Source organism: Anser brachyrhynchus (assembly GCF_964034855.1).
Source record: "Anser brachyrhynchus genome assembly, chromosome: 10".
Taxonomy (NCBI): domain Eukaryota; kingdom Metazoa; phylum Chordata; class Aves; order Anseriformes; family Anatidae; genus Anser; species Anser brachyrhynchus.
In genome coordinates, this window is record NC_137705.1 from 10,025,344 (window position 1) to 10,047,240 (window position 21,897).

General features: G+C 48.4%; 1 protein-coding gene and 1 long non-coding RNA gene across 9 annotated transcripts in view; one reads left to right on the forward strand and one right to left on the reverse strand.

The window, feature by feature from the left end:
* The first annotated feature begins 2,758 nt into the window (after positions 1-2,758).
* Positions 2,759-21,897, forward strand: part of GRIP2 (glutamate receptor interacting protein 2) — a 255,299-nt gene continuing 236,160 nt past the window's right edge. For 3 of the 8 annotated variants that reach the window (XM_080606886.1, XM_080606892.1, XM_080606888.1), the window contains exon 1: positions 11,959-12,160. In XM_080606886.1, coding sequence (XP_080463012.1) covers positions 12,106-12,160 — 55 coding nt within the window. In that variant the 5' untranslated portion in view covers positions 11,959-12,105. Of the gene's footprint in view, positions 2,829-11,958; positions 12,161-12,306; positions 21,762-21,897 lie in introns of those variants that run through there. The other 5 variants (XM_080606882.1, XM_080606884.1, XM_080606887.1 and 2 more) reach the window with 4 other exon arrangements.
* Positions 10,323-11,849, reverse strand: LOC308200736. The gene is made up of 2 exons (XR_013955764.1): positions 11,726-11,849; positions 10,323-11,488 (listed from the first exon to the last, which is right to left on the reverse strand). It is a non-coding gene; the product is annotated as an uncharacterized lncRNA (long non-coding RNA).

Genomic DNA, 21,897 nt, shown 5'->3' on the forward strand with positions numbered 1-21,897 from the left:
GCACAGCTTGGCACTCCAGTGCACGTCCCAATGGGTGGCTTTTGGAGCTCTTTGTCAACGTCAGTCCAGCAGTCATGTATTTGCTAAGAACCGACAAGTTTTCACACATACCACTCTAACCTGTGGAAGGCTGTTCTGGGGATATTTTCTTTAATCCAGCCCATAGGCATTAATAAAATGCAAATGAGAGAGGAGGAGCTGGAATAGAAACACTTCCAAGTTGTGAAGCAAAATCAGCTTAACTTAAAGAAATGAGGTGAGGAAGGTGGGGACGAGGAATGTATTTTTGGGTGTATAATACAGATTCAGAGTAGCTGCGTGATGCTTTTTTCTTGTTGTGAGTCTGTGAAAGCTATAAAAAAATGCCATGTCTGATCTAAGACTGCTGATAGCCTTGAATTCCTGGGGAATAATTGATTCAGCGCTTCTCATTAGTATGCTGCTCATTTTAGCATGAGGCCTAATTGTGCTTACTTCCACAAAGCTGCATCAACAGAAAAAGCTTGTTTATTACTTTTGAGAAAGACGGGGGATGACAGTAGACTGTTCTAAGGGGATTTTGTATGAAACAGTGGCATTTCAGCAGCTTGTAAGATTAGTGAGAGATGTTGCACGAACTCTAAATGAATCAGTTGGATGTGGACTTTCCCTACATCTCCGTCAGTCCAAAACTGGGCAAAATAGGAGTCCACAGCCAAATTATATTGATGTTTGGCGGATTTGCTGTTCTGAGACTTTTTCTTATCATAGATACTAAGAACATCAAAGCTCCAGGGTAGGATGAAACCCATCTTACTTAAGATGAAATAAAATTGTGGACAAATAACAGCTGGATATTTGCGAGATAAGCCTTGCTGCTAGGGCACTGTGTCCTCACACACTTTCATAGCCACTTGACATAAGGCACTTAACCATGTTTCTCTGAGATGGAGAAATCCTGTTTCTTTTTTTTTTTCCCCTCCAGGCTCTTCATCTCAGAAGTTATCGTATGAAGGAATGTGCGCTATGTCAACAAACACCTTCTTAAAATAGGGCAAGATTTTTTTTTTTTTAATTTCCATATTTAAGTTCTCTAACCAACCAAGAATATGCAGTTTGAATTTGTTAAAGACTTAGTTTATGAGACCACAAGTGACTGTGGAATAAGCAAAGCTATTTGTAAACTAATTCCTGTAACATGAGGGATCCCAAGTGCTTCTTTCCTTCGCAGCAAAGATTGCATCTCTTCCCAAGATGAAGTCGCAGCATATCTTATTTTCTTTTACTGAGTTCTGTCTAAAGAGACCTGAAGTACAACCTAGGTTTTTGTATTTGTTTTTGTATTCTAGCATTGTATTTACAAAAATGTTGAATTAGTGCAGCAAAACAGGGGGAGGGAGCGAACCACAAAAAATACCACAAACCACAAAAAAACTACCTTTACTGGCCAAAGTCTAGATGGGCAGTATGCTTTTTTGTTTTGTTTTGTTTTGTTTTTAGATCATTATTGATATTCAAATAATTTGTGTAAGTCATTAGCTGTGCAGGTTAGGAGAAGAATTTTAGTTCTTTGATTAAATAGTTGATTTTTATTTTTTTTTGTGTGTATGTGTATGTGATCCTGGGTAGAAAGTCAAAGCCAGAAATGGCGCATAACAGTGCCTCTAACATCTTCCTGGTAAGCATGTGGCTCTCCAGTTCGTTGCCTCTTGGGTCACAAGCTGCAATGCCAGACTATTTTTGTGCTAGCTTATCTTTCCTTGCAAGCTACAAAATGGGCACAGAAGACAAATCTGACTTGTTAATGCTAAACTGAAATGAGATCTAAAGTAGCATTTTCCTATCTAAGGGAACTGTTATTTTATGTAGAGTTTTATAATGCACTCAATCATGTCTAACATCAACAGCATCTTCCTTCCTTCTCTTTTCAAGTGTTATGAGAAGGGGAGTGTCTGTTTTGCTCTACTTGGGTATAAATTATAATTTTTCTCAAATATAGACAGAAAGTAGGGATTCCCTAAGAGCATGCGACAATTTAGATTAGAAATAGGCATAATGCCATTTTACCGCAGAATCTGTAGGAGGGACATAGTTATAGAAACTGAAATTAATTTAGAAAACTGTTACTGATGACCACAATTTTTATATGCATCTTAGCAAGTGTTGAAAATGGGTGTAATAATACCTCAGGGAGTGTGTGTGAATGCTCTTAAGTCTGGACAACAAGAAAAATTTGAGTACTAGCTCCAAAGGTAAACATGTTTCTCAGTATTTCCTGTACTAAGAGATATAAATGCTTACATTTTCTGAACTGGAAATGTAAGAAACAAGGAATTTCCGAAGAAAACTGTTTGGCTCATCAGTTGCATTGGGAGTTGGCAGGGTGGATACCTCCATCCCCTGGAAAGGAACCCATACCTATTGGAATACACTGCGTTATGAATATTTTGCTGTCTGTAGTTTCTGTGCAGCTGGCATAAAAGACAAACTTGCCCTTTAAGCAATTGCTCAGCTCCTTGAGATGTACCCATTCATCTGTCCGCTCCTTTCTCACCATCTGTTTCTTCTGCCGTGGACATGTGAAGTGGCTCCATCCCTGCAGCAAGATGCAGCCTGGATGGTTCCCAATCAGGCTTTCGCATGAAGTCAAGTTTTCCTCTCTTTGCAAGCACGGACGAACTTGCCTCTGTGTGAAGGTGTAGCCCTATAAAGAAGCTGGGTTTTCCATTGCAGCTGCACATCTGCGAGCCCTTTGGAGAGGCTGCGGGCTTGGTTTTTTCTCTCTGGGTCTGGGATGCCGGGCTGGAGGAAGAGCCTTGCTCTTTGTCTGCAGAGAATGCAGGATGGAGGTAAGGCAAGAGGGGAATGTGCAAGTGAAGGGGGAGACTGTGATTTGGGAATGGACGCTCATGGGAAGGGAGCGGGCTCAATGTTCCTTTTTCTACCTAGCTCTGGGATCTGTCTAAAAACATTTGACTAGTTATGTAAAACAACAAAACCACATTGTATTTTTTTTCCCTGAAAGCGTGTTTTCTCCTTGAAATCTGCCCTGTGAAAGCACTGTTCCCGATCTGCTGGTGGCGAATTCATGCTTGCTCTGCGCACAGCCGTGCCTTTACTCTGAACCTGGCCTAGCAAATCCATCTTTTTATGGTGGTAAAGTTACGTGTCTATTAAAAGGCAGCTACCAGAGCGTAATAGTTGGAAACCTTGAAGCTTATGTACCCACTTCATGCTTTGCTTTTCTGCTTTTAAAGAAATCACTGGGCTATTGATTGTGCCAGGTAAATGGGCAGATGCTCATTGCAGCTGTGACTTTCTGAAGTGACTGCTTTCTAGCTCCGAGCTGAAACCTTGTTATTTATGTTCATTTAGTGTCAGGGTGATGATGTGAGCCATGTTTATATCACCCTCACTGCCTGTGAAATGATTCTGTTTATAGCCACGGTTTGAGTTGAGTTATTTTAAACCAGCAGGCTTATGGCAGCAAATTCAGGTTTCCTGACGTGGTGGCAGGAACCTGGGTCCTGTAGCACGTTGTTAGACTACTTTGGAGGAGGGGGGAATAACTGATATTTACTAGTCTTAGCACAATATCACTGAATTGCTGTTGGTGCTTTTTAAACACATACTGAATGGTGACATTGAAGTGTGTACCGAGTGAAATTTCAGCTCAGAGCAAAGCAGCATGTTTTTTTTTCCTTAGAACCACAGAAAACTAGCCTGAGGTTTCTCATTTGTCTTCTCAGGCTAGAAAAGCCAAAGCGTGTGCCTGTTTTAAAATGAACATATAGCAAATCTTTGTCCTATCGGTTATTTATGATCCTTGAATTGTAATTTGAGTTGCAGACATGGAGACTCCCCTTCTGCCTCCTTTGTGGGTATGGAGGGTCTAGCTCTTGACACTGAGCTGGAGATGGGCTGGCAAAACTGAGCAGACTGTCTCTGCATGTGATTTCCTCATGCACAGGAATGATTAAATCAACATATTTTGAACCTATGATCGTATACTTCTCTGGCATATGATCACTCTTACCTTGATGCATTGGAGAGAGTTAAATCAGCATAATTGGGTATGGAGTTTCCCTAGCATATGTGCGTTGGTTACCTAGCAGTCATCCACCATATGTCTGCCTAGATGGCTAAGTGACAGCTGTGATTTTTTTATTTATACAAACAAAGCATTTTTTTTCTTTTTAAGTATTCCTTCTCTGATATCCTCATGGTGAAAAGCTGCTGTTAGATATCCTAAAACTGTAGGACTTTTTTTCAACTGTGGCTAAAAACTTCGATCCATTCTCGTTCAGATTCTTTTTTATTGCAGATAAATCTGTTGAAAATAAAGTGTGTTTCCACCATCAGTCATCCCCCGAGTTAGCCCCAAATCATGAGGTGGAAGAGGCATGTTGTCTGTCTGCTCAAGGTAGCTGAGCATCACACAAGTTTGAGGAGATGCTCAAAAGGCTGGATAGCAGAATCTTCCCCAGGAAAAGAGGTCTAAGGCAGAAAGGGACAGCTGTGGATGGCTCGTTCCCAGCCTCCCTCCACAGCAATGTCACAGAGGTGAGTCCCTTGTGCTGCTAACTGGTTGTCTCAACACAGTAGATGGCAGTAGGAGACTGTTGTTACAGCCACGTAGCTCATATCTCCGCGGTGCTGTCAGCACTTAGCAGAGGTTACCTTACATAAATAATCATCTCCCCCCTGCGGTACCCTGTCATCTCTCCAGTATATGAGGGATAAATTGGCTTCCTCTCTCCATCCTTCCAGTCTCATACATGAAAAATAGTGTGAGGAACAGGACAAGGGGAGAACCCAGACCTGCAAGAGGAGCTGACCTTGGATTTCAGGTTGTCAGTTCCAATTCCCCGTGGGTTAGCGGGACTCAAGTTTTGGCTTCTGCTTTAGCCAGCTCTGAAATAAAAGTTGGACAAGTGCTTGTGTGGTAAGTAGCCTGAGCAGAGGAGCTACCACCTTGTCAAATACAGAGCTGGCAGTGGCCTTGCTGGGGATAAAACCATGTAGGTAAGGAATTCTCCAAAAGGGCTGTTCCCTTTGGAGGGGCACTGAGGCGTGCGCGCACACATACACACCCCTGCTGATACAAAGGTTACCTAAAATAGAAGCCCAGAAGGCACTGAAGTGTTGCTATATGTGTCACAAAAGAGAGCTCAGTGATTATAGATGTTATTTTAGAAATAATTGAGAAAAGAAATACTGAGTTTCTGTACGTAGAGGGCATGGAAATGTGTGTGGCATTGCTGCCATTAGTCAAATATAGACAAGTGGAATGAGAAGGAGAATAATATTTCAAAATGAATAACTACATCAGGCATAAGTCCAATGATTGCTCTATTAAAGCCTTGACAAGTGCCAAGCAACTCCTCAGCTATACCAGGGAGCTGTACAAAGCGTAAATTTCAGTATTTCATAAAACACCAGAGGAGGGAGCCTACGCTGCCTGGAGGTGAAGGGGGCTTTGCTTTTTCTCATGCCCAAAGTACTTGTTTCCTTGCTAGGTAGCGTAGGAGAGATCATAGAATCGCGGAGTCATGTAGGTTGGAAAAGACCTTCGAGATTATCAAATCCAGCTGTCAGCCTGACCTAAACCTGATGTGATCAGCCAGAATAGTTAGTAGATACTTTGTTCCCTCTAAGTTTATGGCAAAACACAAAAAAGGCTGTTATTGTCTTTTTTCCACCCCTTTTGAATGTACCCAGAAATATGGAATATTTCCATTAAGATTAACAGCCAGTCACAATGATTTACAACTGTCTTGCCTCCTTTCCTGCTCTGAAATGGATTGCATTCATTAATGTGTTACTGATGGCCAGAGCTGGCTCACAATGAGGAGGAGGAGGAAGCAAGACAGTCGTATAAGGACTCTTAACATACATTAATGGAGCTGTAGCATTGCTTTCTGCATCCTCTTCACTTTTCTAACTATTTCTGCTCACTGACAAGAAAAAAAAAAAGGAAAACATTGAATTTTATATAGTGGCAATATTGAAAGTAGTCTTTGTGAGATGCAAATGTGGATATTCCTTATTGACAGATGGATGGATGGTGTTTGCTTGCTTAGTATCAACTGCAGTAGCTTGGAGTGGCTTCTGTTGGAATAGGTGAGTGCTTAATGCCAGCTCTGATCTAAGGAAGGCTCAGGAAGGAGCATGAGATTGTAGGAGGAATGAAAGCTGGGGCCAAGCCTGTTCTCACATCCAGAAACACCTGCCGCCGATGCACAACTGCAGCTCACCTCAAACTCACTTAGCACAGCTCCTGGTTAGTGAGGTCTGGATGGTGCAGGACCAACAGGACCAAACAAGTTGAAGTCAAATCTGCCAGCTGCTGCCCTGAGTTTGGGTGTGCTGAGCAATGGCCCAGTTGTTACTGTCCTCCCTTCACTTCCAGTGTAATTATAAATTGAGTTCTGGGCAAGTCCTGCTGTCACGTTAGTAGATGGCACAGAGGACTTCTGCTACGTATTACTTCTGTGGGTGTTAAGACACTGAGCGTGTCCTAACTGAAAGCTTTCCCCAGCTGGGGTCCCTGGTACCTGGGGTGCTCAGTGGTGCAGGGCTGACTACCCCACGCTTGATAACTTTCACACCGAAGTGATTTGTAAAACCTCTGTGAGGCACCCCTGCAACGAGGAGCAGAGATGAAACTTTATGTAGCCAGAGGCAAATTGTGAACTTGCTTCTAAGCGAACGTCTGGAATGAAAACCTTTATACGGTGGTGGGATGATATGGGGATTTCTGTGATGGTAAAAGGTGATAAGCACGGCTCTTGTGTGAGAGGATTATGTGACTCCATGAAGGTGAGCATCTGGATGTGGTGCAAATGGGTGATTTATTAGTGACGCTGTGTGTGGTGTGCAGCACTGAGTGTGTGTGTCTAGGGGGAAAGATGGTGTGCGCAAGGGAGAAACTAATAGAAGCAAAAAAAGAGAAAGAGGAAAACCCAAAGGCAGTTTTGAAAGGGGAAAGAACATGTTTCCAGCAACACCATCTGCAGTCAAATGAAAGAAGTGGCTCTTACACTGCTGTGACTGAGTTCAGGCTTGTTTTTAACTCTCTGATCTTCCTCAATAGCAGTCCAGATCACACAATGTCTTCACTGTAACCCAGACAAAGCTGTCAGCTGGCCATCCCAAGGAGGCTTTCACACAGGATAGGACCAAGTGGCTGTTGTCTCTTACGCTGTCCAGCTGTGAGCAAATATTAATAGTGTTCAGCAACTGTATCAGCTGCTAGCACTTCAGGCCCTGTGCCAAACTGCTTGGAGTCGGAAGCTACAGAGAATAACACGTTAACATACACGGTTACCTTGGCGTATTGGGTTTCTGAAACCTGCCTCAGCAGCCGGGAAACCAACGTGCAGCAGCTGCAGGGGAGCTCTGTGTGCTGCACGGCCCTCACACCCCTCCCTGCTTTCATGTCTCTGGGGCTTTGGGAGGTAAACATGGAGAACCTCCACGTGGGGCCTCAGCAGCGACATTAGATTGGGAACACGATGTGGGCATCCAGTCCTAGTGTTCTTGGCACAAAAGGTGTCTGGTGTTTGCGATTTGCTCTAAACAGCATCTAAAAAACCCTCAGAGGGAGGCAAGGCCCGAAGGTTTGGTGTCAGCATCAGGTCAGCGGAGACAGGCCTCGGCCCCAGACGGAGGGCCCTGCTGTTGCCACAGGCGGAGCGGAGCCAGGCAGAGGCACCTCACACCGCTGGGGGTGCTGCTGGCAGGCAGCCCCACCGCTTCCAAGCCCCTTGGACGCTTGCTGTGCAGGGCTCTTGTCGAACAGAGGTGCCTGTGGAAGGAGGTGAGGGACTGGTCTGAGCCCCTTTGTGCTTGTGCTGTAACTTCCAAGGACAGAGGTGAGGATCCAGCTTCAGAGCTGATCTCCGAGCACACCTCTGGGACAGAAGCCAGGAGCACTTCTGAGTGCCCTTCCAGCAGGAACACGAGGATACAGTCACTGCTGTGCTCTGGTGCTCATAAAAGGGATCAATTCTCGTGTCAATGAAATCCAAAGATGTTCTCTGCTTCTCTAAAAGATATTTAGCCTTTCAGATGGATGTGTATTGCCCAGAAAAGTTGAAATGACAGATTACTTCCAGACTTCAGCTTAGTTGGACATGAGCGCTTCGGCAGCAGTCTGTAGCATGAAGGTGTACCTCCCTAACAAGAAGCAGACTTCAAGCTGAATAAACTGCTTGCACTGCCTGTGTTGAAGGCATAACAGAACCAAGTGGGATTAATAGGTGAGTTTGATATTGATCAGCCTCTGGTGGTGATAGCAAAATGAAGATAATCCATTTTAAAACTGCCTTTAACCTTCTAGCATGACTGGATTATTTCTAAATTCCATGATCTTGATACTGTTCGCTGCTGCCTGTGGGTTACAGAACACTGCTGCTTGCAGGTGAGAGTTGTAGCAGTCGTCAGGGAAACAAACTCCTCCCAACGCTGTGTTGTGACAGACGTTTATGCCTCGTGTTCCCCGTCCCATTCCGTGTTCCTGGGAGGTGAAAATAGAGACTGTGCTACTTACTTGTCACGGTGGGATGGAAATAGGCTGTCCGTGGTCCCCTGCCTGTCCCACCCCCAGCTGCAAGGATACAGGGCTGCATCGGCATTCAAAGCCTGACTTTGGTAGAGAAAGAAAATATATCTTAATAAATTAAGTGCAGAAGAGGGGGAGAGAAAGGAGAAGATTAGTTTAGATACCTAAATAGATTTCCTCTGTGCTGGATTACAGAGGTCAAAGTAATTTCTAGCTTGATCTTAATATTGAATGCTGCCAGGCAATAGCAGTAGGTCAATACAGGAGGCAAAGCCACCAGCTTGCACAGGTGGGCTTGCAACAGCTGATCCCAGGCTGCATCAGGTGTCCTTTCTACTCCCCCAGAGGGCTTTGTGATGCCTCTGGGTCAGTGGTGAAACAGGGTGGCCCTGGGGGAAGCCCCTCACTAATGGCACATCTTCACCCAAGCACTTCTGGAAATGATGGAAGGACAGCAGCACCACTTCTAGGCCTTCCAAGCGCCAGCTCCTCCCTAACTGGGAAATGGTAAAAGGGGACTCTGTAAATCACTTGTGTTGGGTCTTGTAGTGAAAGCTGTCTTATTTTACTCATTTTCCTGGTTGCAGGCAGTCAGCTTATTCTCCTTGTGGGCTGATGAAGTGAGTGGCCTCCAAGGTGAGGGACCACATGATGGGAGAATTTGCTGGAGAAATCTGGAGATGTACAGATTAAGGACAAGATGGATGCAAAATAACCTTGAAGGAAATTGGGGTTTGTCTTGTGGTTGGGAGCCTCCTCTCACCCAATGTGTGATACCGCTGGCTGCTCACCACCCTGTGCGTACAGTGTGCGACACAGCGGTGGTAGATCGAGCTGGTTTGAAAAGCCTGGTTTGTGTGTTTGGTGATAGACCTGAGCTTTTGCTCAGGCATTTCTGAGGTTTCCTATGGATTTTCTGCAGCTTGGAATATCCCTGCATGACTCCCTTCCAAAAGACCTCCCCTCCAAATATGTATCGTAGCATGTTTGATATTGGCTCTGCTTGTGAACGCACCACCAATATTTTGAGCTATGTCTTTGTTTCTCCAGCACAATTTCCCATTTGGGTACTGAAGTTAGGCTAATGTGGAGTGCTTTAGAGAATCTCACCATACCAACTCTGGGTCTTTCTACAATAATGTATGTGACAAATTCAATTGTTAAAAGCCCTGGGCTATATTTTCAACTAGCACTGTGCTAGCTGTTTTTAGGTTTAATTATTTCTGTGGCACTAATGTTCTCTAAAAGTAGTACCGTTGTACCGTGATGGTCTAAAGAGATTAAGGGAGGGAGTTTTTATGAGACCAGCCAGTATAAATGGTAAAAACAGATGAGTTTTTAGGCACAAAAAGTATCAATTTGACCTTACATTTAAAAGCCCCTTCACATACCATGTTTTCCTCAGACTCTCATTACTTCTACTGAGAGCGATGTTAGATCAATAACGTTCGCTTTTCCGGGAATGCTTTTCTAATACACAGAATCTGAATATCATCAAGCGATTACAACTTACAGCTGAGGAAACTCAGGCCCAGAAGGGGCAGGTGGTGGGCATGTGGGGGCTGAGTCAGTCAGACATCTCAGCAGCACTTGTGCTGGGTTTTAGCTTTGAACAACCGTTGCCTCCTCCCTTTTCTCTAACAAACTTCTGACTTTTGTTGTCAGCTGGAATCTTTTGTGCATGTCACAGACTTCCTGTAAGTTCGAGTGATGTGCCCTGCTTGAATCCAGCCATGGAGCCATGAGTTGTTGCTGGTCCCAAAGGTACCAGGTACATTTGTGATCCACTTGCAGGGGGCTGTGTTCTCCCCCAGGGAGCAAGCTGCAGAAAAGTGTCATATTTAATCTAATGAAAGGAGCTTTTTAAGAAGTTCCAGCTGAATGGGAAGCCAATCCCTACTTAGTTTTCTACTCTAATGGCAACTGTGGGCAAAGATGTTTTTGTTTCTGTGAATTTTCATGTGATTTCTTGTTTCTGTGCTACTGGTAGGAGACAGGCAGGGCCTGAGCTATCGGTTCCTGCTGCTGATGTTCCTCAGGAAATCTCTCAGAAGTGATTGTACCAGCTGGCAGGAATAAGCCTTCAGGTGCCATCACTCCAATCGCCGTCCTTTAAACTGATGGGTAATGCCCTGGTTAGAAATACGGAAGGCAGGAGCCTGTATGGTTTTGCTCTGCTGTGATGGGAACCTCTCAAGCAGTGCTCAGGCACTGTGCACTGCTGTCTGCAGCACTGGGAACTCTTATGCTTAAGGAAGAGGGCTGTTCTCATGGGGTTATGGTTATCTGAGCCTGACCCCGCAGGGAGAACAGTACTGACAGTAACTTCAAAACAGATCCTCTCCAGTCCAGCTCTTATATTGCTTCTCAAGCACCTGTGAGGGGCGGAATAAAAAATGCTCAGCTGGTCTAACTATAGGTATTTAACTCAAGTACCTCAGTTAGGATCCTCATCCCTTCAGAGCCCCCTGAAATCGGTGACTTTGGGAGGTGTCTGCTTCCAGCCCCTTTCTGCTGAAGCTGGTTTGCTTGCAGGACAAACACAGAGCTCATTTTGAGCAGGCTCTCCTGGCAGCACCTTTGGGGTGAGGCAATGGGGCTCTCTGCAGGCACCGGAGGGGCCTCCAGCCTTGTGCCACCCAGCTGGGCGTGCGCCCCGTCCCTGGGCTATCCTGCAACAACAGCTTTTGCTTCAGGTAAAGACAGAAATGCTGCTCTGAAAATGAAGTCCGTAGGGACGTATCTGCATGGACATATTCCTTTGGCATTGCAGCATCCGCATCCGGTCCACGTCGGCAGCCTTCTGACACGGGCATTAGCTCATGCTGTCCCAGGGAGAACTTGGTCCCTAATATTTTGGGTTATAGCAGGCGCTGCACATAATGTTATCACAAAGGGAGGCAGAGATGCGGAGTGAGACCTACCAGCCAGATAACAAAAGGCCTGATGAAGAACAAAAAAAAAGCCACTCGTCATTGCGGAGATACGTTGCCCCCAGGAAATTAAAGCCCCGGCTCCCGTGGCACATGCAATAAACATCTCCTTTGTGCTCGCCTACCAGCACCGAAACCTCTGGAACATTACGAAATGCCAGAGACGCTTCTCAGTGCCCCCCCCCCGGACTTGCAAGCGGCCATGACGAAGACGAAGGGCGGCAGCCCGGCCGCTGTGCAACTTCACCTGCAGGAGCCCCAAGTTCGGCGCAAACCTGGGGGGGCCCCCCCGGGGCGCACCTGTACCGGGGCAGCTGCAGCAGGCGGAGGCGCCCCCCCGAGCATCCCCCCCGGGACCCCCTCCTGCTCCCTAAGGGAGGGACGTAAAGGGGATAAGGAAGGAGTGGGGGGGCTAAAGGGGGGGGGGGGGTCACCTCCCCGCCCCCAGCCTTGGGGCGGGCACAGGGGAGGCGGACCCGAGCCCCGCCGCACGCCCCGCCCGGCCATAAAGCGCCGGGACCCGGCGGCGCTCGGCAGCGCCGCTCCCGCTGCCCCCCCCCCCGGGTTTGTCAGCCCCCCCCAGCCGTGCCCGGTGCCCCCGGGGGGTGGCAGCGCTGCCCCGGCGCCATGCCGGGCTGGAGGAAGAGCCTCGCCCTGTGCCTGCAGCGGATGCAAGAGGACGGTGAGAGCGGCCGGGGGGAGGAGGGATGGGGATGGGGATGCTCTCGCCTGCTTCTTGCCGTTATCCTTTTTTATTTCGGAGGGGGTGTTTATATCGCCGTTAAACTTCGCTGCAGCCAAGCTGTCCTCCCATCCCCGGGAAGGGGGGGGGGGGGGGTGAGACCTTGGGCTTGCTCCCACCACCTGCGGGATGGGGACCCGGCTGCCCCGTCCCCGGTGGGTGCTCGGGGGGCTGGAAGCTCCAACTTGCTAAAGCCGCTGCTGCTCCTGCCTGCAGCCGGCGCCTCTCCCCGGCACCCGGCTCCGAAATGGGGCTGGCGGGGCTCGCCGGTCGCACCGAGGGCGCGATGCGGGAGCAGCTCCTATTGTGCCGCTCGCTGTTGCTCGCAGGGACCGGGAGTGATTTTGTTTACGTGCTCGGGAGCGCGATGTTAAATTACCGCCGCACCCGAGCTCCTGGAAGTCGGGAGAAGGCATCCGCGAGGTGGCACAGCGCCGGGGAGCCTGGCGCACCGGCTCCGGGGTTTGGAGGTGGGCAGGGTGGCAGCGGTGGGGAAAGTTTATCCTGGGCAACGAAGTGCTCCTCTGTTGTGCTCTCATGAGGCTCAGGTGCAGGAGCCCAGCTGGCATGAGCAGAAGCAAGGGGGGATTTATTAATCTCAGGTTTTTTTGACCTCAGCTGCTTTGCCGCAAGTGGTTAACAGCGAGTTGAGTTTTTTCCTTCGCATCCCTTCCCTGGCTGCCTGCTGTGGCGAGCAGGCTTACCAAATATCCGAAGCAGCAGCCCGTTGCACCATTTGGTGTGAGTAATGCACAAATCAGGGAATTCTCCGGTCCTGTTGGTTAGTAAGCAAGAAGGAAAATTGTGCTGCTAGGTGCCTTGCGAGGCGCCAGGACTCAATCGTTCAGCTGCCCCGTATTGCTGGTGCCGCTGCTTGGGAGAACACCATTTATTTCTGATGTTTGGCCCCTCTGGGACCACGGCTTCCACCCCCCAAAAGACAGTGCTGCCAAAAATCGGGGGTCTTGTCTTATGTAAGGGAAAATCCATCCCGTTCCCCACGCCAAGACCTGCCTGTGTGAGTGCTGCCCTGGCATGGTGCAGTGCTTCGTAACGCTGCCCTGCTGCAGCTGAGGGGGATGCTCCTGCACTGCCGGACCAGGGATGGCTTTGGGGGCCCTAAAGAACACTTAGAGCAGAGAGCCCAGGCTGCCCAGCCGAGGGGGGTTTGCTGTGTTACTTTCCCTGAGGCTTCGTGTGTATATTCTGGCTTTATGGAAAGTATTTCCTCCTCATCCTCCCTGGCTCTGACCTCATCCCAGCACTGCAGCAAGTCTGTGCCTGGTGTACTGATCTCCACCTCGCATCCCTTCAGGGATGTTGGGCACTTTTCAACGGTGGCGTTGCATTTATTTCTCTGGGTGGCTTGAGTAGTTTGTCTTTGCAACTTACTGCTTAGTTAAGCACAGTTTTTTTTTTTTTCTGGAGGAGTAAATCTTGTGTAGGGGAGGAGGTGTGTGTCTGCTAAAGGATGTACTGAGTTTTCAGGGAACTTCTTTCCTCTTTCCCCAAGGCAACCAGTCCCATGCTTGTATTGCAGAACGAGGCTCAGCTGGGGTAATGGAGAAGTTACTCGGTAATGCTCTTGTAGCACCGCGGTGTTAGCAGGCACGGGATGGGCTTTAACTGGGCTCCAGAGACAGTTTCTCATCGTGTTGTATTCAACAACGCCAGGACATCTCTACAGGGCTCCATCTGGGCTTAGATTTCCCAAACCAACCTCCAAGCAGTCTCTGACAAACTGGAAGGCAGAATTTCTCCTTATTCAAAACAATTTACGTCTGCCTTATTGGCATCTTGGTGCCTATGCAGATGTGGTTAACTTTGTTTCCAGCAGTTAAGCTGGGAGCTCGCTTTTCCCCACGCGTGTTCTCTGTCCTATTGACGTGTCCGTTTTCTCTGAGGGCTGCGGTACATAAACTCCCAGAGCAAACGTCCCGGTGTTCAGTGGGAGCACATCTGTGATGAGGAGAGCGGTACGTTTTGGGTACTGAATGTTAATGTGATGAGCATCTCTTGCAATTTGCAGCCATTCAGTGCTGGGTTGGAAGCTTCATTAATCACAGTTGGTATCCAAAAGGTCAGCCGTGGTAAGTCACTTAGGAAAATGCAAGATGTACGTGAGCTGTGCTGGAGGATGATTGCCATTTAAAAACACCACCCACGGTGATTTTCTTATGCGTGTTTTGCCTTAAAACTTCCTTTCCATGGGGAAAAAGGGGTGACTCCTGAGCAGGGTGCAGAAATGCTGCGTTCTTTAACACGTCTGTGTTCCTCATCAGACGAGGGCTGTGCATGGGATGTGCTACTATTCTGATTAATGTTGGGGAGGGAAAAAAAAAAATCAATGTTAATGGCTTGGAAATTCCTGATGGAAAATGTATTCCCTCCAGCCTGTCTCAGTCATGGCACTATTACTTGCAGCTCGGGGGGCTGACTCTGTCGGACTCTGTAACCATGGGGCTGTTGGTGGGCCTGGGGCATGGGAGCAGAGGTTAGAGCGCACAGCCACGCAGCTCTGCCTATGCAGAGCTCTGCAGCCAGACTTGGTGCTGATTTTTGCTCCTTGACGGCTGTCTTCTCTTTTTGAGGTGACTTGCTGGCCATGCCAGGGCCCTCCCCATCCTGGCTTTTCCCCTCCTGCTGCTCTCCTCTTCGTGAGGACCTCGAGATGCGGACCGTATCCTTGTTCCTCCCAGGCTTTCACTGGCAAGGGCTAACTGCTGCTTTGGGAGAGCGCACAAATGTGGGCAGGTGGGAAAATCTGTGGGGATTTTGGCATATCTGAGTGGGTGAGGAAACTCTGCAGAGAGATGGCCCTCCTAGCTGAGGGATGTGGGCGCTACCTAGGTGCATAGCCTCGTGTAACACGGGGCTCGGAGGTGGGCAGGCACCCTCTGCTAAACCTGAGGCACCTTTCTACTTTGACTGGGAGGGAATACAGGATTTGGGTGTAAATTTAGGTGGTTGGTATAATTTCCCGGCCTCCCCCAGATGGTTTTCTGCAGTAGAACCGGAAAATTTGACTTGCACCTTAAAAACCCCAATATGACGCCTTATCCATTTAAATTATATATATCCTTAAGAAAGGCTGATGTACTGGGATTGCAAAACCTGAAGCGAGTTACCCACCCCCTGCCTGAATCACATAGGGCAGCTGGGAGGGAGGGAGGGAAGGCGGCAACTCCGACCTGCTCCGAAAAGTGGGAATATCGCAGGGCTGCGTGGCTGCTGTTTTCTCCTTTCCCTTGTATATGGCTCTGCGCTGGTTACCTTGGAAACAGCTGTAGGAGCATATAGGGGCACGGTGCTGCTGTGCAGCCGTGGCACCACGGGCAGAGGTGTCCCGCGGCGCGTGGGGAAGGGGCGATCCTTCGCGGTGCGGGCTGATTTGCGGGGTGAAGGCGACGAAGCGAAAAGGGTTGAGAAATCTCTCTCCCTCACCTGCCTCAGCTCGCTTGCGGGTGCAGTTTGGCAGGAGGGGGACCCTGGGGAAAATTTAGGAGGGGGGTGATATTTCACGGTTTTGGCAGGGCCGTTTAATTTTTTATAACGGGAAGGTAAAAATATCACAGCGATCTGTCTCGAGGAGGTTTATAACAGCTGGGCTCTGAACATCAGCGTTAGGCTCTGTCCTCGGAGCAGCGTACCGGGGTGTTTAGCTCCGTAGCTGTGAAACTGGTTATCACTGGAGAGGGGTTTCTTTTTTTATATTTTTTACTTAATCACAGACATAAGGAGAAACATCCCAAAAAGATGAAGATAGAAATTGTGCGTTTCTGCACAATTAGCAGAAAATGAGGCGATCTTTCACACAGCCCCGTGGTGTTCGGGATGCACATGTGATGTGTAGAATAACTAAAGCACACTATCAGTAAAAATCATGTGAATCGTCTTTTGTTCACTTATCCATGAACGTTTTGATCTTGCAGACTGTGGTGTGTGTAATTTGAAATCAGTCGGAATACTCCGCTGCTTAAAATGAGGTGTTTGCTCTTGTGCTTGCCACATCAGAAGTAACTCAGTCATTCAGAAGGGAGTTTCTGAATTTATCAAGTTGTCTTAGAACCATCTTTCAGTGCCAGGTGGAGTCTGTTCAGCTTTAACGCCTTGCCCTGCAGAGTCCTTTTGTCCAGACCTCCAATAACATGATCTATTGTACAGGCACTTAATTTTCAGTGAAGAAATTCAGCTCCGTGGCTGTCACTTAGCGTGCAATTTGACTGTTGTGCAGCTGAAGGGCTGTTAGGTCTGTGCTGAACGCGGTGTATGAACGTATTCCTGCGTGTGGTGCTTTTACCGTGCATCCAAGCTCTGTCAGAAACAAGGACCTGCACGCACACACTGCTCAGGAATTTATGGGCTGCTGTTTTTTGGTAATACTAATTATCCAGGCCACTGCTTTTAAATAAAATGTAAGAAGAGAGGTTCTGACCCTCGAGTGAAGTATGGAGGGGAATTAGGATTGCTTGAAGGCTGCGGTGGTAATGCTTAAGGGATAATGTTCATTCATCAAACTGATGGGACAGCCAGAGCAAATCCTGCTAGACTTTGATGGGGTCTTTCTCGTTCATTAATATGTTGATGTGGATTTGGTGCCCGTCAAGTGAGGGAGTAATACACCCGAGGGCTGTGCTTGCCTGCTCCCTCCTCGCTGGCTGTCGCACCGTCGCGCTGCGCTGAATTCGCGCTGCTGCTTTTGATCCTGCACTTCAGCAGCTGTAAAATCCAGCTCTGATCGAAAAGTCCTGCTCAGCTGAGTAGGGATGAAGCCGCTAGGGTTTTACGGAATGATTTCAAAGCTCCCTTGGAATTTGGTTAAAGACAGATTATTTTTTTTTCTTGTTTTGTTTTTAAGTGGCCTGCCAGATCTTACAACCTGAATGCGAACCTGTTGGCAGAGTTCAGCTGTATGAAGCTGTAGGGGCATGGTGCAGTTCTGCTCTCTGTCTCTGAAGCCATTATGCTCCGTCGGGCTCCTTGCAAAGGGGTCGCCTTATTAGCAGTGAGTGGCGATGCTCAGTGCTGAGCAAGTGCATCAGCTGCAGGGGTTTGGCACCTTCTCCCTTTGGAAGGGGAGGTGTGGGGGAACCTTTCAGGAAACTGAAGCCCTTGATGGAAGCTGTGACTCGGGGGAGCCAGGAGCATCGCAGACTGAGAAGAGTTGCCAGGTCTGTCTGGACTCAGGCCATGCCTGTTGTTCTTCAGGCCTGTTGGTGTTGCTGTGGGCTCATGCCAAGCTTAGTGGAAGAGCACATGGGCCTTTCCCAGGAAGCAGCCCTGGTGTTTGAAACAGTTCCTGGCTTGAGCTGCTTGCAGCTGCTGGCCCAGAGGTTCCCTGATGCTCTTGAGTTGTGTTGAGATGAAGATAACTTGACTTGCTCAAGTTAAAAGGAGATGTATGGCACACCTAGGAGGCAGGTGGCTTGCTTTGCTTGTTTTCCGGTTTCCATTCAAGGGAAAGACTTACCCTTCCTCTTTTCTCCGGTATATTTATTTGTATTTGGAAGACGCAGAAATTCAAATAAAGTAACACAAACAAATGAATTATAGAATTATGGTGATTTCCCTGCTACCAACTCTCCCCCCTCATTAACGTTAGATGAACTTGGCACCTAGTAATTACTGGCTTCTACTTTTGAAGCAGGATTGTTTTTTTGGGCTCCGGCAAAATTTGCTGATTCCATTGAGTGCTGGCAGTGCTGCCTTCCTCTGGGAAATTAACTCATTCAAACACACTTTCCTCTGACAGCTTCAGGTATTTTGCCTGGAGACCACTCTGGATTTAAGGAGAAGGGGCTACCACTTGCTGTCTGAGATCAAGGAAACGCTGTGCATCAGGATGTGGTTAGGTCCATGTCTAATCTGTGTGTTTAAGGAGGGGTGTCGGTGGCCCTGCCAGTTAAACAGCTCCCATCTGACATGTAGAAACCTCTTGTGGAAGCTGCAAAATAAATCCGGTTCTAAACTCTTCAAGTTGTTGAATGTTGGTCTGTGAAGTAATGCATGTTCTGTGTTTAACAACTTTATTTCCACTGCGAACAAGGCATTATGGAGCTTTCGTTTTGGCAGTTGTATTAACCTTGGCTGCTGCGTTGTTGCCAGAGTTGGAGGCTATTGTGAATATTTATTTGGATTACAGGTGCAGATGTGACGGTGCTAGTTATCTTGGGGACACTTCTGTTCATCTGTGCAGAGAAATAAAGCTCCAGGCCGGCACCTGAGTGTGGCCTCACAGCCCCAAAGGGGAGCTGCTGCAAGATGTGAGGGTGGCGTCAAGCTTGGGACTGGGCCCTGTGGGATGAGGCGGCTGCTGGCCTTGGAATTTTTTATGACTCCTGTCTTCCATTCAAAAAATAAAAATAATCTGGTGGTGGAGCAAATTTTAGGTGATCATACAGAGCGCAGCACAGGGTGCCTGCATCTTGCCTTTGGCCCCACTTTGACAGGAGCAGTCACCACAGGGTCAGGGCGTAGACTTGGGGGATGCTCATCATTTCCATCCCCCTGTAGCAGAGGCCTTGAAGCTTTAGCAACAAACGAAATGGGAAGAAATAAACAGAAAAATAAGGTAAAGCAAACATCAGGCAGCGAGACAGTTTTAGAGAAATTAGTGATGCTGAGTTGCTCTCTTGGTACCAATGTGCTTTAATGCTGCAGATTCAGACCCTTCTGTGCCTTTTCCAGGTGTGGGGGCTGGCTTAGGAAAACAGCTTGCCCAGATCAACTGCTTTTGGCTACTGGGGATTCAAGGAAATTTGGGGCTGTCACAGTGGAACAAACTTAGCTAAATATTTGTAGCAGCTTGCCTCGGTGTGTGTTAATCCTGAACAGAGGGTACTAATGGAAATATTTTTTTCATATCTAGATTAAATGTTGTTCTGCTTATTTTCACCTGAGGTCAGGAGCCATGGTTATATCCCAAGAAAAGAAAATACCAGAACTTGTGAACCTCCCTTCCTTGTAATGAGAGGGCAGGTAGATCTGCGTGAAGCTGGGAGCAGCACTGCAGTGCTCTCAGTCCCCTTCTCCCTTGGGAAGTGCATGAGGTTTTTTCCTTTTAAAAAAAAAAAAGGAAGTTTTTCTCATTTGATTAGAGGGAATGGGGAGTGGAGAGGAACAAATCTTAATGCTCAGTTCCAGGAAAAATGAGCAGAAGACCAGTGGCAGAGCTGTTTAGCAGCAAGACAAGAGCAGCTTTAACTCTGCAATGCAGAAATCAGTACCAGTTGCTGAACAGTGAATGAGAATAAGAGGCTAGAACACCAAGCTATTTATTTGTTTTTAAATAACACTTGCAAATGGCTTTTGGCTAATGAGAAGGCTTAAACTGTTCATTCACACAGAAGCCACAAGTTTTGGAGACTTCTTTTTGGTGGTTTGGGAGGTGCTGGCAAATAACCTCTTTGGGCTGCGTCCCTGTACGGGGCCGGAGGCTGGTGTGCTGCATCTCGGTGGCTTCCAAGGAAAGCAAAGTCCAGGGAGGCTGCCAGTCTCATGGCATGAGGTGTCAATGCTGTGGCTATGCCCTTACTTACTGTGTCCTTTACATCCCATCTGAACTTCTTGTTGCATTGAATAGCTGCTGTGGTCCTCCCCAGATTTGGCTGGGGACCGGGCTGCAGGGCTCTGGTCCCAAGGCTAGCTTTGCTTTCTGCAAAGCACGTGGCCTGGAACAGAGTTACTGCTTGATTTCTCAGGTAGGGGGGGATTTTTCTGCCAGCTGAAATTAATGGGACAGGGGAGCTCTGTGCAGCTTGGAAAGGCAGCCTGGTCTGCTGAGCTTGGTGCGTCCCTGTCTTCGTGTCCATAAAGCGTGGGTAATGTAATGCCTGCCTTGAGAAAGGGTCTGTCTGGTGTTCAAAACAAATATCAAAGTGCAGTCACTGAGTGTAACTTCATGGCTGTGCTTCTCTGCTTAGTATCTTTACGGTTGGAGTTACAGCAGCTGTGACAAACTCTTGGAAAAATGACCAAAATGATGTAGAAAACATCACTTCTGGCACAGTATTGCACATCTATTGCAGAGCACAGCTGCAGTACTCAAATTCTGTTTGAGTGGGTGCGAAGTTCCCTGCACAGCAGCAGTTTGTGCTGCAAACATCCCAGGTATCTAACCTCCATCTGAGGCAGGAGAGATGCTGCTTGGGCCATATAGGTCTGGCTGCACTCCCAGGCCAGCTGCCTCTGAGGAGCCTCAAGACTCATCCTGCCACTTGTGCTGCTTGCCCAGCCACTGGAGACCATGCTTCAAACCTAGCACAAAACTGATCTGTCTTTCTTGCGGTATAAATTGTATTTATTTTGCTTCCCTCTTGCTGCCACCTGCCTAGGGTGTTTGCTTGTGCATGGAGATGGTTTCTGGGTTGTTTTATTTGGGATAGCCACGGTAATTGGCTTTTTTAGCACGTTCTTTGTGTTCTTGTAGTCCTTTACTGTCACTGTGCTCACAGGAGGGCTTCTTAATGAGTGGACTGGGGGCTGGAAAGCAAAACTCAGCAAACCAGGCTGTGACCGCTGGTCTCCAGGGCCTGGGGCCAGGTAAGGCTTGCTGGCTGTGATGTCCCCTTGCCTGGGGCCAGGCAGCACGGTGCCCATGTGCCCCCAGCTCTGCGAACCCTGGGCTGCTCCGACTGCTCTGTCCCTGTCAGCCCCTGTGCTTTGGGGCTGCCCAGGAGTAATTTGGTGACAGGCAATGCTGTGATGAATGCGATCCAGTTTCTGCAGCTAAATAATTAAGAGAAAAGGTGGCTCTGGGCCAGGGAGTGCCGTCCTCTGCTGCCCATCTGCTTCCCTGACCGCTGCCAGGGGCTTCCCAGCAGGGCGTCAGGGTGCAGAGTCCTGACCACACTTCCTTGCCTTGCTGCTGGCTGGCCTAGTGAGAGTTCGGTCCTCCAGGTGCTGTTTTTCTGTGCCTCTTTTCCCTCCTGCAAAATCCCACTGTGATGTTTAATTGCGGGCTGCAGCGCGGGTTGGGTGTCTGTGGGGTGCAGAGGTGGAGCGGGGGGTGGGGGGGGGAGTGTTTTGCCTCTTGTCGCCCTGTGCTGTGAGCTTCCTGCAGGAATCCAGCTCGCAAGCAGCCAGCTTCAGGCTGGAAGTGCCTTCAGCAGCATGAAATGACACTGGGGGGAGATCCCTTGTGCTCGGGTTTCCCCTTGACAGGCATGCCTCGACCCCGCCCCGTGTAGAAGGGAGGATGTTTTCAGCAGGGTGTGAGGGAGAACTGCTGGCAAAGCACCCCTTGCATCACAGGGGCAGGCGGTGGTGGCCTCAGCAGTATTTTAAAACAGCAGAGGAACTTTCTGCGCGTATGGATGCGTGCAGGTGTGTTGGTGTGAATCCAGATCTGGGGTGAAGCGGCTGCAGGGCAGCGCTGCTTCCCACAGGCCCGAAGTAGGCCCAAAGTCACCGTTAGCTGTGCAAGAGGTACCGCGTACAGAGGGCTGGCCCAGCCTTGGACTCATCAAACCTCAGGCAAATTAAACCAACAGGAGAATGACTTGGGAATGAGCAGGGGGAGCAGGAGAACTCATTTATGCAGGTAAGTAAGAAAAAGAATGGAGGTGGTTTGTCAGACTGTATTATGGCCGGGCCCATCTACTGGGCCGTGCAGCTCTTCTGGCCTACAGCGTTCCCATTTCTCTGCAGGCAGAGATGGACACACAGATTTGCTCTAT